The sequence below is a fragment of the Chaetodon auriga genome, chromosome 23, assembly GCF_051107435.1.
Source record: "Chaetodon auriga isolate fChaAug3 chromosome 23, fChaAug3.hap1, whole genome shotgun sequence".
In the NCBI taxonomy this organism is placed as follows: Eukaryota; Metazoa; Chordata; class Actinopteri; order Chaetodontiformes; family Chaetodontidae; genus Chaetodon; species Chaetodon auriga.
This window is the reverse complement of record NC_135096.1, coordinates 15066546-15081516: the sequence shown is the minus strand read 5'-3', so window position 1 is coordinate 15081516 and position 14971 is coordinate 15066546. Positions and strand designations below refer to the sequence as shown.

Here is a 14971-nt window from a genome sequence, read left to right as displayed (position 1 = left end):
TCTTAGCCAGTCACACCAGCAGCACCAATTGAGATGTTTGAATCGGTGCCCTGAATGCCTCGCCGCTGCAGTGCCTGAGATGCTTGGGAATGACTGCTGCGCCTGCGACGCTGCTGCACAAACAGGATTAAATTTGAATAGCTACTAAAACACTCTGGAATAATACATTCATAGAAATGAATTTATAATGTGTTTCTGTTCACTGAGGAGGTCCCCCCTTTAATCTGACAGTGGAAGGACTGACTTGCGTCATCAATAGTCAGCAGGACTCGGATTAATGAGTTGTGCTTTGTTTTATAGATAGGTGAACTGTATTGATCTTTAAATTAGGAAATTTAGCTGTTGCAGCAGCATTTTCTCCAGGTATTGCACAGGAACAGTAATACACAATACCAGCAGAGAGGAGTCTTCATCAATAGACACAGAAAAAAGGCACAAAGCAAGAATCTTAGCATACTCTGTAGCTATAATCAGATATAAATCTATAGAATATACACCAAACGTAGTAAATTCTAAAATGGAAACAGAGGATAACTCTCTGCCTGCACTAAACAAGTGTGCCTGCGACACACAATCAAAATACTCTTGCAGCATGTCATTGCACGTCACATTTAAGCAATAACAGTAAAACAATGCCGGGAAAAGAAAAGCATCTGGAGTTGAAATATGAGTCACATGAAGAGTACACGCCATCAAGCAGCAACCCCCCCGTCACAACTGGGTAAATCTACAAGCCCTCACAGCTGAACATGGGGGCCAGAAATCTTCAAAAACACACCCACAGCTCGCCTCTGATGGTAAAACGGTGATAAATGATGGAGGAATGCCACAGAGTGAACGTCAGAGGAGCTTTTTCCTGCCAAGAGAGGAACATGTCTTTGCATGGTGTAAGTAATGGTAGTGTTTTATGTGGAGAACGATCAGGCTCTGAACACCTCTCTGATTTTGGCCTCGAGAGCGTGCCGAGCCTTCCTTTCTCCCATAAGCCTGTAATTCATTTGAGCTGCTCCTCAAATTGTGAGCGCAGCATCTTGATCCAGAGCAAACACATGTTTTTTGGCGTCTTTTTCCTCTTTCCAATCAAAGCAGTCTGAATACTTCTACCCGGAAAATCTCAGATTTCATTCAGGATGTTTTGGGATAATTCAACTTCAGCCTGAAATGACTTACTTGATCTGTGGGTTAAAAGATGACTACAAGCATTAGTTACATCATACAAACCCTTTCAACCCGTAGAAGCATTAAGAGAAAAAAGAAAAATCATTCAGGGTCAGAGCGGGTCCCCCTCAGGCTGAGGTATGATGGGGCCACACCTTGTTGCCATACCCAGTTGACTCCGGTTATGTGACCATTTGGCAGTGCAGTGCGCGTCTTGGACACGGCGCTGCGCTCTCGGCGCTCGGCCGCTCTGCTCGTCTCAAAGCACACTCCGCCCTCCCTCCACCTCCATCTCCACCTCAACCAGCGCCGAAACCGCACCACAGGAGGAGAGAGCACATCCATCCGCGTCTGTTGATCGTAACCGAGCCACGCCGTTAGCAGCCAGACTTCTCGGCCAGGGCACCGGCGTCTCAGACCGATCGGTCCCGGACGTGCGTCCCGCTCGCCCCCCAGCAGCCCCGCGCCTCGCCGCGCCGCTCCGTTCCGCGCCGGGCCGGTCCGCTCGCTTCCCCGTGGAGAGCAGTTTATCCCCTGGAAGCTGGATGAATTATTGGAGAGTTGTGAACAAGTACGAGAAGAAAGCTGAGGCTCGGGATCTGCCTCCTCGCTCCGTCCAGGGAAGACAAGACTCAGCCAGAGTTGTGGACGATAATGGAGGGGACGTTCCTGTATCTTCCTTTTGTTATTTTACTGATGCAGTGTAAGTGGCAAATGGAAACTATTCTTAGCGAAGAACTAACTGTGTTTCTCTTGTGTTTCTGTCCATGAGATAAAGCTCAGGAAAGAGATGACTCCAGTGCTCGACACCAGCTTTAGTGGATTAAACTGATCTTTTCAGCTTTTTCTTCTAATGATTTCTCTTTTACAATAACTGGCTACAATATCCTGGAACAATATTCTGCAAAAAAAAAAAAAAAAAAAAAAAAAGTCATTAAATTTAGTGCTGCAGACTTAAAAGTGTCAGTTCAGCTGTATTTTGCCTGATAGTTGTCTCTAAAATAGATAAATTCACCTGAAAATATGATTTTTAGTGGCAGAATTTCAAAGTTAAATCTAAAAATTAGACTTTTTTTTTTGGTGCTCTTATTTTGTCAAGTGTTATTCCACAGATCCCCAGTTTAGTTAAAGCCCCTCTGTGAGAGTGGGCTGTGGTGATGATGCAGCCAGGCTGGGTCCCTACAAGTTGGCCCTGAAGTTGTGCTTGGCGCCGCGCCACCTCAGGGCGTGGGCGGCACGGCGGTGGCAGGTGGGCACGCTTTTTGGCAGAGGAAGTGGTGGATTCGTGCATGAGGTCACTGGGCTGGATTTCCACCAGAAGCTCCAAGCTGTTTTTCCTCGTGACGAGGTGTTTGCATAGCAGGGATGTTCCCAGGAGACTGAGGGGTTGGGAACAAAACAGGAACATACAAGTGGAAATTGTCGAGGTGCAGAAAAATGCAGCTAACTTTCCCCGATGATGATGATGATGATGATGATGATGGAAACCTGTGTGACATGCAGTAAAAGAGGAAGCCGTGCGAGTGCTGCTCGGACTCCAGGGGAGCAGGAGCAGTTTGAGGTGGATGTGATGAGACAGTGAGAGCGAGTGCTGCACATTTTACTCTGTGTTGTCCACATTTTGCCACCTGTCAGGCCACCAGGTCACGAGTTCACAGAGGTGTGTGTGCGCGTGTGCGTGTGTGTGGACAGCCTGACAGAATTCACTCATCATCTGACGGACAGATAGATGTCAACCGTTTCTAACAGAGCAGCGTCAGATCCGCCTCGGCTCTGCTGATCGCCTGCAGGGTGTATTGTTTAGAAGAAAGAAAAATCCAGGAGGAAGCGTTTTGGGTGGGTCTCTGTGGCAAAACACCCAACATCCCCCATCTCAACCTCTCACACACACACCCTGTGTCTGACTGAGACAGCTGTTGCTCACAGGGTTACAGTCATACAGAGAGGCTTTGTTCAAACGGAGAACACACACACACACACACACACACACACACACACACACACACTCCTCACCCTGTTTTTCTCTGTACCCTCACAGCCTTGAAACGTGTCTGCCGTCCACATCCACGTTATCTATATCCCACAGCCAGACAGGATACGTCCTGTGGGTCCCTTCCTCTTTCATTTGTTCCCTGTTAATTTGAATAAGTGCCTTAATTATTACTGCGCCATGCTTTTGACCCCGGCACAGCCCTGGCAACACCCACCCCAGTCTCTGTAACACTCAGCGCGGACCACGTAATGAGAGGAACGCTGCGTGCCAAGGAGCGAGTGTGCCATCTTTCTATTTTTGCACAGGCAGGAGGGTGGCTGTCCCTCTGTGAGTTTAATCTGTCGCAGTGTTTGGTTGATGTTAACACCACGCACGAGATGCGTGTGTGTGTGTGTGTGTGTTTGTGTCTGGAAGCTCGTCTCTGTGTTGACGCCTTTGTCTGGATGTTTCTGTGCTTCAGAGCCACAACACGCCCACAGCAGAAGCCTTTTAATTACTTCAGTGGCCGTATCTGATGCCATGTTGGAGGCCCATCACAGACCTGCTGCCGAGAAGCACATGAAAAACTTTATTTAAAAAAAAAAAGTTTATATAAGCAGTGTTCTGAAATCCATTCCAGCTTATGATTCATGCTCATTAGAAATATCTTTCTTGTGTAGTAAATGTGGTTTAACTAATGCTGCATAATTAGGCCACTCAGGTGGCCAAAGACGCTCGGCTCAACGGCGGATCAACGCTGGCTTGAGTCTGCCATGCTTGAGTGACAGGGCAGATTCTGGGTGCCAACTCTGGCCCCGGTGCCGCTAACTGGAGCTGATTCTCACTCCAGATCAGTCCACACTACCAGCGCCTGACCAGCGGTTTATGACCCAGATTCGATTGGCGATCGGCCCTCGAAGGACAGCGACAGGCACGACACTGAAGTGGCATCCAGTGCTCCACTGGTCAGCCTCTGCACGTTAGCACACACTTGAGCGTGAATGGCACGTCTTGTCGCCTTCTTGGACAGCAGGCCTTGTATTATGGAAGCTACACCGTGTTAACATTACCCACCAAGCAGTTGTGAAATGATCCGAACAAGCCATGTGTTCACTGCCCGCCCTGACGCCTTCGCAGCTAATTGAGGCCATTGAAGCTGACAGTGTTCGTAGTAGCGGAGCTCGCACAGGGGCAGCAGGACCTCACATGCGGAGAGTCTCTGCCCGTTTTTTGACGCGTGCGCTCTGATGTGTGTGCGTCAGCGTGGCGGTAAAGTGCAGGCGTGTTGTCAGCCTCTCTCCTCTCGAAGAGACACCCGTCAAGGTGGCGGCAGGCCTGGTCTCACACTATGTGACAGAGCTTCTCCCATTCACAGTCCTACTGTCTGAGAGGATCTCCCTCGCCTTCAATCCCACTCTCTCTTTTATTCATGCTTCTGCGGGTCTCTGGTCCCCCCCCCCACCTCTGCCAACCTCCACCCGGCCCCCCCTCCGCCTCACTCTCCTCCACTCCACTTCATTTGTATTCTATTCTTAGGGCCGCTCATCTCTCCTTTGTCGTTCCTTCTCGTCCCTTTTTAATCTCATTGTATCGCCCTCCCTCGTCTTGTTCATCCTTTAGTGAGACAATGCTCCGCAGAGGGTGTCGAGGTACGTGAACCGAGGCTACGCCGATAATCCTGTTACACTGCCACGAGTCAACACATGGCAAAGCGAGGGGAAGAAGGAGCGTCTGGAGGGAGAGCGTGCAGTTTTAATTCACTTAGCTGAAAGTTTGACCAAGTGAAGCTGGTGTAAATTGAGCCAACTCCAAGAAAAGCTTTTAAAAAACTTGAGTGTGCATTATGCTGCATTTGGCAGATGACATTATTATTGTATAGGCTGTTATTTATTTAAAAGCTAATTTAAAAATAGCTGTTGTTGTGGAAATTAGAGAAAGTGGGTCCTCTGGGTCTGCATGGAAAGCGCACGCTCTTTTTGTAAAGCCCAACATGGCCGCCTTCCTGTTCTGCACCACACTTCCTGTCCTTTGTCTCAGCTTGCCCTCCGTTCCTCCGTGTCACCCCACCCTGCAGGAGAAGCCTTCTGTAAGTCATAGTAATCCAGTAAGAATGGGCCCACACTGGAATTCGCTGACAAACAGGAAACTGGACTGATGTCATTTTTCAGTGCATAAGTTTTAAAGTTTGGATCTGTGAGATTTGAATCTGCACGTGTTGAACAAACAATGGCAGGAAAAGTAGACGTGAGGGAGTGTGTCTCGAGGGCCGGGTTGAGCTTTTTGCTAATGTGAATATGCAAAGATTAGAAGTTTGTTAGAGGTTTTTCGTAGCCCTTAATGTTCTGAGTGAGCACCCGCGAGACCCATTCAACATTTATTATGCAATTTCAAAAATGCATGGCATGCAGTCTGAAAATCTTCATTTGCAGACTTTTGGCAGATTTTACAGGCTCTCACGCCGCCGCAGCAGAGAGTGTTTACTATTCTTGCGGTGTGCACGTTTCTAACCTGCTTCCCTCAGGTAACCTTCAACCATGTTAAACCTGTATTTAAGAACAGAACAACCAGACAATAATCCGCCCCGTAAACCAATCAACTCGCAGGAAAGGCTGCTCCGGCTTCCTCTTCCTGTTTTGGTGCAGGGTATCAGTGACACACAGACGGCGGGGGAAACAAACACGGGCCGTGTGCCATCCGCCTCTCGATAGTGCCCCCATACATCAGGTTAATCTGGACAAGCCTCTATTGAGACGCTTGGTGACCTCCTCCTAACCTGTGCTTAAATAAACATACGGCGAGCTGCTCCTTAACCTTGCAGGATTAAAGTGGAGGAGGGAGTAATCCTGCCCTTACCTCAAATCTGCCAGAGCAAGACTGCTGTGTTTGCCTCAGACAGTGGAGTGAGCGAGCCCAAAGACGGCCATTAAGCATTCTCCTCCTGCAGTTGGCGGGCAATGTGGAGCACTTTACCCAATTCACCTTGCCCCCTAATGGATGACGAGCGATATTGCGTTCTGAGCTGCTCTCACCCCTCTTTTTTCTTTATCACCCACCCTCCCTCCCCTCTTTCTCTCCACCAAAACCAGGTTCCCCCTCCGTTCCTGTCACCGTGTCGACCAACAAGCACAAGGTGGAGGTGGAAGAGTTCTCAGGTGAGGCAGAAACAGCGTCTCACATCCCAGTCATTTTTGTACCCTCAAGAGCTGCTGCCTCTATCAGATCCACTCTGACAGGATAAACCACGAGGCTATAAATAGAGCAAGCAGTTAAAAATGCCACTGATTGAAGGCTTTGCTGTTCCGCCATAAATATCTCATTGGTCACATTCCCTTCTTCAGACGCGGAGCTGTCCTGCACGTTCCGCACAGAGAAAGACCGGAACCCGCGCATCGAGTGGAAGAAGAAGGGCAAAGATGTCTCCTTTGTGTACTTTGATGGACACTTCAGAGGTGAGGAAGCAGCCTGTTGTTGTTTAACACCCAGGTGACCAACAGGACGCTTGTTTTAATCAGCTTGCAGTACCAGCTGGTCGGGGTTTGCCACATAGGATGAGACAAACACCACCCGTTGAGATTTGTTGACAAATAGCCTGGAACGCATTTTAGCACCGTCGGTGGTGTTAAGCATGCAGTCTTAACCTGTCTCCTATCCTTGATCCCTCTCCTTTGTGGTTTAGGATGTGGGTTTAATGGGTGAAATAAATAATAAATCATACAGAAGCTCTCACCCGGTCAGTTGCTTTTATAGACAGCGCAGTCACCCTGACAATTTTCTCAAATCTGTCAAGGCTGTGAAATGCCTCTGACCCGCCGCCTCTCCGCTGGCAGCTCCACTTCAGAGCTGAGGCTACTTTAAATGGTGCCATGAATTACTGCTTTCACTGTCAGGTGATTTCTTAGAAAGAGCCGCTGGCAACAAGTATTTTGTAAATTTATGAAAAGTCATAAAAGCTATTTTTTCCACCCACAGGCTGGGTTATCAGGTTAGGGGGGCTCTGGACAATAAAAATCTAACTTCTTAGAGTAATGAAGACCCTTTGAGGATGAGAAAGATGCAGAAATGCGTCTCTGTAAACAAGCCAAGTAATAAGAGTGGAGAGTAGCTTCTTAGCTTGGTTAAAACTTAACTAACCTGAGAAACATATATTGCTCTTAAGCACCCAAACACTCCATTATGTGAACCAAAATAGTCACAAACTGAGCTGAAACTTGCTGTAAAGCTTCATAAAACATTTCGTGACGTGAAATCATCGAACGGTTAAGATTTGTGTGTGATTCAGAGCACAGACGAAGGCTTGAAAGTGTCTGTCAGGCGAATGAACTGTGTTAAAGGAGCAGCTATAAAAAAGCCACTGTTGAGAAACAAACAGGTATTTGAAGCTGCTGCTGTCTCTGAAGTGTCTCCATGCTGAATCCTCCAGAGGCAGTTGCATGTGTCATATGACACACTGTTGTGAAAATATTGTCTGAATCTCGTTATATTGTGATCTGAATGTAATATTTAGGCGTCAGCTTTGTTAACTATGGATTAAAACATGCACGTGTGGCTTTTGGGGAGACGTTCCCTCTTCCTGATCTTCACCTTCTGTCCTTTCTCTCAGGTCCCTTTGAGGGCCGGGCGACCATTGAAGGGGCCACGGTGACGCTGCAAAAGGTGACCCAGGAGGACGCCGGGGAGTACCGCTGTGAGATCAGTGCTCCTTTTGACTCCGTCAGCCTGGGCGAGACCAACGTCACGCTCAAAGTCCTGGGTACGACCGGAAGAAGTGAAAAGTGGCTCTCACGTTGAGGTTTTGGTTTGTGTCTGTAAATCCTACCTTGTCCTCCCCTCCAGTGCCCCCACAAATCCCGTCCTGTGAAATCCCCAGTGGAGCAGTAACGGGCTCAGTGGTGCAGCTGCGCTGTCGGGACCAGCAGAGCATCCCGCCTGCTACATACTCCTGGTTCAAGGACAACCAGCAGATCCACCCTCCCCGCCATGCCAACGCCACCTATCTAATCAACTCACTCACAGGGATACTGGTGAGTGTTCAGGGTGCTCTTTGGTGTGATAGTAGGTAGCGTTTCGGAGCGTTGCTCAAGGACACTTCAGCAGAGCAGGCGCTTTGATTAAAACCAGGGTCCGTCTGACAACAGCTGAGCGTAAAAGTTTTTGTCCTCCGTCTCTGTGTCTCCGCTGCAGGAGTTTAAAGCTGTGGCCAAAGAGGACACCGGCCGATACAGCTGCCTGGCCACGAACGGAGTGGGACTGCCCAAGATGTGTGAGGGCAAGCACATGACGATAGGTGTGTGTGTGTGTGTGTGTGTGTGTCTTTTCACACACCTGCCTCCTCCCCCACACCTTTCAGCCCTGGACAAACTCAGAGATGCAGTGGAGAGGAAAAGCCCACTGAACTCATCCCTCCCTGCTTCCAAAATCTCAAACAGCTCTCCAAACTTCAAATTTGAAGGGCCACCGTGGCCATTTCAGGACAAAATACATGCTCTAAAATGATGCCATTTTGTTTGGAAAGGTTTTTAACTTGCTAATAAATTATATAATGTACTGAAGGTTAATGCAAGCAGCCGTTTTATTCACTTAATAAATTACAGGAAACATTAATAGAGTACAGGAAGAGGCATTAGGCGGTTGCATTAAAATGAAATTGGACATGTATTGCCTGCCGCAAAACAGCCCATAACTCAGTGTTGTTTCCCGTCTCCCTCCCGCTTCCAGAGGACGTCAACGTGTCTGCGGTGGTGGCGGCGGTGGTGGTGGTCTGCCTGGTCGTCGTGATCTGCGGATGCGGCGGATTCCTCCTGCACCGCAACGGCTTCTTCAGCCGTGAGTTTGTCTCTTTAGCTCTGTTTAGCTCAACCCAGTGAGCACTTTGTCTGCTTGCGTGAACAGCACATCATTTAATATAGATACTGTTTTTACCCCCCCCCCCCCCCAAAAAAAGTGACATTCACTGTGTTTTCTCTTCCACGGTTCTTTTGACTCATCCATCAGCAGGACACAGAGGAAGGTAAGAGCTCTGTGATTGCATTAACATTGATGTGAGCACACACAGGCTAATACCCGACACACTGACACTGAGGGAGGAGTGTGTGTGTGTGTGTGTGCGTGCGTGCGTGCTGAGTCAGGAGTGTATGGAGTGACAGCTGTGGCTGTGTGGGTCTGTATGTGTGTGTTTTGGGGCCACAGCCGTGCCTGTGTTTCTACTCATCCGGTGACTGGCGCCAACAGATGTGAAAACAATCCGAAAGGCTTGTTGTTTTTGTTTAATTGATCACCACTTCCAGGCAGACGCACATCTGTTGAAATCGTGTCAAAATGTAGCCAGACCGATGATCTGAAAGTGCCGCCAATGAAAGGAGGAGAAATAATCAGCGCAACGTAATTATGGAATAATTACAGGCTGTTAATCAGCAAGGAGGAATATATTGGCAGTAGACAGAATTGCAAGCAATTAAACTGATTGGATGGGTAATTTGAAATGGATTATTTCGATATTGAGGAGATTGAAGAATGAGACTGTGGTGTAACAGAGGGATGTGAGCGCGGTGCATCCTCACAGTAACAGGCCCTGTCCTGTAAACACACCAGAGCGGGTGGGCGTGAGGACGTTTTGATGCTCGACTGGCCGTTAAGCCGGGAACCACAGACACACAAATGCATGTCCTTATGTGACTGGCCTAACTGGCTTGACTTTATGTTATTTGATTACTGGCTTGTTACTGCACGCCGTTTGATGGAGCGTCATTCTGGAGCTCTCCTTGAAGCTGATGCGAAAGCTCTTTGTCTAGGTTAAAGTCTGATGCTTATCCCACTGAGCTAACTGGAGCTGTCAGTGTCAACTCCCTATTTATAGAACAGGCTTCTTCACAAAGACTCAAAGACAATGTGACATGATATCTGATGCACCAATAGTAGGCACAAGTTAACAGAGTAGGAATGCAGATCTAGGATTTAGGGCAGCCTTTTAGAGAAAACCGGTCAAGGGGATGGGGATGACTGTTATATCGTGCTGAACACTGAGCAGGCTCCCGTTTTAAATGGGCCTTAGAGGTGATGGTTGCTGGGAAAAAGGAGAATTTGGGCTGTTTGTCACTGAGGTTTAAGATCATAAAAACTAAAACAAGGCTTGTGTTAAAGTGTCCTTGAACCATACACACAGCTGTCCATGGACTCTGATAGTTACATCACATACATGAAGCTCAGCATGTGTTTCAGAGGGATAATTAATTCTTTCTATGACAGTAAACAGCTGAAGAAAGAAAGCCAGTCGAAATGAGTCTTTTAGACAGTAGATACCAGGGTGTTGGGTCGCTGCATGTGATTGGCTCACCACTTGACCTGTTCAGCTCTGCTGCATCATGGTTGGCTGCATGTCTGTAAAGCACTGCAGCGTTAATATGAAATATTAAATCCTTCGTAAATGTGTGCTTGAAGATCGAGTTTCGCACCTTTAATGTCGCTTTTGTGAGGTCGAACTTTTAGGTTTCATCATGTGTAATCTTAGTTCTGTGACTTGGACATCTGACCTCTGTTCTGATTGGATTCAGGTCATTTACTTGCAGATTTTCTTGAAGTCTGAACATTCAGACTTCTGCCAGGAAACTGTGCTTTGTAAATACAGCACATTCATACGCAGGCCTTCATGCTTCATTTCACAAACTGCAAGGACAAAAAACATTCACGAGCATCTGTTTTGACGTTTGTCCAGTTTACCTGAGTAACTGGAACCTATCGGACGCTGGAGCTTTCCTACTTGTGGAATTAAGCATAAAGGCGCCGGAGTAAATGCTCAAATTTGCACAGTTTATGGACATAATTCTACATATTCAGACGCAGTTCGACAAATCTGCAAGCAATGACCTGACGAGAAATTACAGGTACAAGTTTACAGAACTGGGATTACAGCGACAAACCCGGGTTTTAAGCACATCCTTTGAAATCACATTTATAAAACTCTATTTTCAAGCACGCCTTTGTGACTGCTTTAATATTCCGTGCTGATAACCCCCCCACTCCACAGAAGCATGGTGTGCAGTGTGAGTGCGAAATTACCCCCCATTTGTGAATCCTTGTTAAAGCCAACACACTGACCCCTACAGGTCATTTTGGATCTCCCAGTGTCATGGTGCAGCCCACATCAGCAGCCAAACCCTGCACAGAACTGAGGACACGTGAGTGTGACCCGCAGGCCAACAGACAGAGCAATCTGAGTCCTACTTATGAACAAATTATATGAAATATGCTCGCGCTGCTGTTCCATCAGGGAACCAGAATAGACACAGCAAACTGTTCTGTGTTTAAGTATATTAAACAAACGAGACATTAAATGTTAATGAGTGCGTCTTATTGGTGTTGGTAGGCAGGATTTTTACCCTTACACAGAGGAAAGCTCGCTGTTTCCCTGTTTCCAAGTTAATTTAGACTTTCTTCTGATCTGACTTCATTCCTCAAACCTTCACGCGACTCGAGATGACCTACTGGAAATGTCACAAAAAGAAATTTAAAAAAGCACATTAATTCAGAGACGATGGTCTTCAGATTTAGAGATTTCAATGCTGTAAATTCAAAGCTATTTATATTTAAACATTAAGTCTGACATTGTGAAAAATATGCCTATTTGCTGCCAAGTTAGATGAGAAAATCGATACCACTCTCAGACCTGCCTGTTGAATATGAAGCTGCAGGCTGGTCAGGAGATGTTTAGTTTAGCTTAGCTTAGAAACAGGGAAACAGCTAGCATGGCTGTCCGATGGTAAAACCTGCTCACCAACATGTATGAAGCTCACCAGTTAACATGTTATGTCTTATTTGTTTTTCAAAAAAGAAGTGAAAATTGACCATTTGTGGTTGTAGGAGGGAATCAGTGACTGTGGAGTGCACGCCGGCTGCCTCAGTAGCCCAAACTTATTCACCAAAATGTCAAAATATTCCTTTAAGTATTTAGTGGTGGTTAAATTTTACAATTGCGGATAAGATTCAAGTGATTTTGGCCACTTTTTGCTTCCCAGCAGAGGAGCAGTTACTGCAGATGCAGACTCTGTGTGTACACGTGCATGTGCACTCAGGTGCCAGTTTATTAGGTACACCGAGCTAAAACTAATGAAGTCTAACACAACAGTCCAGAAATACATTTGACTTTGAAGGTCATAGTGTTGTGGTGTTGAGCTGTACCATCGTGTTGTGGCTGTATGAGACTGCATTAGCTTCAGCGAGATGTACTTAATAAACTATCAAAACGCTGAACTCCAGTGTCCGTACGCACTCCTCTCCAGCTTCATCCAATCCTGCTCAGTCGTTCAGAGTTCAGTCAGACTTTCCTTTTCACCCATAGGGAGGTTTGCCATGTATGATGTGCATTATTTATGCAGGGCAAGATATGACTCAGGATACAGCTGTCCGCCTCCAGTGTCTTCTCTGCTTTGTGACTGTGTCAAACTGTCCGATGTGCTTACCATGTCTTTGTCTTTCAGGTCCAATGTCAACTACATCCCTCCGCCCCAAGAAGTAAGTTTTTTTTTTTTGCCTTTGCCCTCTTCCTCCCTGCATCCCCCCAGTTTCCTCTCCCCGCCATGTTGCTCTCCGAGCGGCAACATGGGCAAAGCGCTGACTTAAGCACGAGCGGCTCACACTTACCTAATGACTGTTACTGTGTTTTTGATGGAGATCACGACACCGTCACCGAGAGCCGTAACTCTGAAACGAGCACAGGAAAACAACTGATTGCTGACATGCTTCTTTTTCTGTGTCTCAGCCACAGGATTTTAAACACACCCAGTCATTCATGCTCTGAGAAGCTGGCCTTCCTATGAGAATACGTCGCCCTCTGAAGGTGCCAACACTGGATTCTCTGATTCCTTCTCTCTCTGGACTCTGAATGAGCTCTTGATCTTCCAATACATGCTAATTTCAATCTTCTTCTTCTGCCACTCCCTCTGGATGGGTTATGACAAAAAAAAAAAAAAAAAAAAAAAATTTGCAAGGCTTCTTCTTACTGTCTTGCTTTGCCGTGTGGGTCGCCTCTGTCATTGATGTTTTCTGCTCTTATGGGATAGAGTACAGTTTCGTGGCACTCTGCTCCCCCCTGGTGGTCAGATGCTGAAACTCCAATTGATCTTTTCTGAGTGATCCAGGGACGAGCAGAGCTTCCTCCTCTCTGCAGGCCAATCATTTTAACTACCTTTGTTTTCCTTTACCAAAGACTGACCATTTAAGATTTATTTGCTTTGAATCATCACATGGGAGTTCTCCTTAAAGCCATATGAAAAGCATTGTTTTTAGAACGACACAAACATAAAATGCAGTTTACCTCAGCATCTGCCACATGCCAACGTTTCGTCTGCTGTAACACTTGGGCTCCAAGCTTCCCAAGGGCCACACAAGATCCTTATTATCTTAGTAACAACATGGAACCAAACCAAGAGAACAGGAAGCCACTCCAGCCAATTATTCCGAGACCAACCCCATTCCATCCTCATGTGCCTGCATGGTCTTTTTTATATATATAAATAAATCTATATATATATAAATATATATATATATATATATATATATACCTTGTGCCTTTTTAATTTGTCTGTCATATTTATCTATGGATCACAGTTTTTGTAAAGAACTTGCCTTACTTTTTTGTCTTTATATTTTTGTGCCACTGTTTGTCAATGTTTATCAGAGTGTCTGTTTTTGAACAGTGTGTGAATGGATTCGGTTTTATTTGAATGGTGTATCTGTAATAAAGGTTTTTCTATTCAAAACCAGACTTGCTGTCATTATTGTGATCGCAGTTCCACGTACATTTACTCACGTGCTGTACTTCACTGTATTTTCTAGTTCATGCTTCTACTTCAGTAAAAAAAAAAAAAGAAAAAAAAAAAAAAAGAATGCAGGACTTTTACTTGTAACAGTATTTCTACGCAATGCTAATAATATTTTACCTTAGCATGTGAGTACTTCCTCTACCACTGCAATTACTGCACAAGTATTAAACTGACAAGCGGTTTTTGGCCTGTAGTGATAACATGTCAATCTCATCTCAGGGCAGCACTGATTAATCACTCTAATGCTATTTAATTAGTTTTTTATGACCTACAGCATCGTTATTGCATTACTCCTCAAACTAGCTGCATCTTTTTCATCTGCACACTGCATACATGCTGAAAGCCTTTTCTGTATTCCCACAAAGGGAAATACTGAAGCGCAGCAGTGAGGCTATACATTAATCTTTCAAGTGCCTTTCCTGCTGACAGGCATGTAGGATCAGAGACAGGCTGACAGACATTCATCTTGGAGCAAGAGTTCAGGCCCCAAATTACACTTCAATATTTAACTGTGGACGCTTTAAATAACACGCTTTAACCTACTATGGAGGTTTAGGGCCACGTAGGGCAGAAAAATATTTTTTGAGACTTCGAGAATAAAGTCGTGCTATTATGAGAATAAAGTCGTAATTTTACCGCATTAAACTCGTAATATTACGAAAATAAAGTCGTAATTTTATGAGAAAAGGATATTACGGTACCTTTTCCTACAACGGAAGTAAACAAAACAGGCAGGAGCACGGGCAGCCCCATAGCAACCACTGTTTCCGGCGTCGTGTCGTGACACACAGTCAACAGGAAATGTCGTGTTATACGTTAAACGTTAATTGAACGGTTTTGCTCATCGATTAACCCCAGGGTTTGGGGTACAGCCAAGTTAATTGTGATTTGCGGCTGCTTCCAAAGAGCCTACGTTAGCTAATTTATGCTAATGTATATGAAGTACAACTTCACAAAGTTATCCACGACCCTCATTTTAACTGCTCTTCTGATATCTCTCTTCTAAAATAACAGAGACGAGAATTAG

At 46.0% G+C, this 14971-nt stretch overlaps 1 protein-coding gene across 3 annotated transcripts; it reads left to right on the top strand.

Annotated features, from left to right (window-relative positions):
* The first annotated feature begins 1419 nt into the window (after positions 1-1419).
* jam2a (junctional adhesion molecule 2a) lies at positions 1420-13078 on the top strand. 3 transcript variants are annotated; one of them, XM_076723428.1, is made up of 10 exons: positions 1634-1861; positions 6217-6282; positions 6469-6579; positions 7731-7880; positions 7964-8151; positions 8312-8414; positions 8846-8953; positions 9125-9137; positions 12601-12634; positions 12882-13078. In XM_076723428.1, exons 1-10 carry the CDS (start codon positions 1813-1815, stop codon positions 12918-12920), a joined length of 861 nt encoding a protein of 286 aa, XP_076579543.1. In that variant the 5' UTR covers positions 1634-1812; the 3' UTR covers positions 12921-13078. The 3 variants fall into 3 exon arrangements, with proteins under 3 accessions (XP_076579544.1, XP_076579543.1, XP_076579542.1); XM_076723427.1 differs by having other exon boundaries at positions 9122-9137; XM_076723429.1 differs by lacking the exon at positions 9125-9137 and having other exon boundaries at positions 1420-1861; positions 8846-8957.
* Positions 13079-14971: the final 1893 nt, after the last annotated feature.

What these genes read in the sequence shown, in the direction of transcription:
- jam2a (XM_076723427.1), top strand. Translation starts at nt 1,813, where the DNA reads ATGGAGGGGACGTTCCTGTATCTTCCTTTTGTTATTTTACTGATGCAG. An exon ending in GGAGGTGGAAGAGTTCTCAG is followed by an intron (nt 6,283 to 6,468) that starts GTGAGGCAGAAA and finishes TCCCTTCTTCAG; the next exon opens with ACGCGGAGCTGTCCTGCACG. An exon ending in CTTTGATGGACACTTCAGAG is followed by an intron (nt 6,580 to 7,730) that starts GTGAGGAAGCAG and finishes CCTTTCTCTCAG; the next exon opens with GTCCCTTTGAGGGCCGGGCG.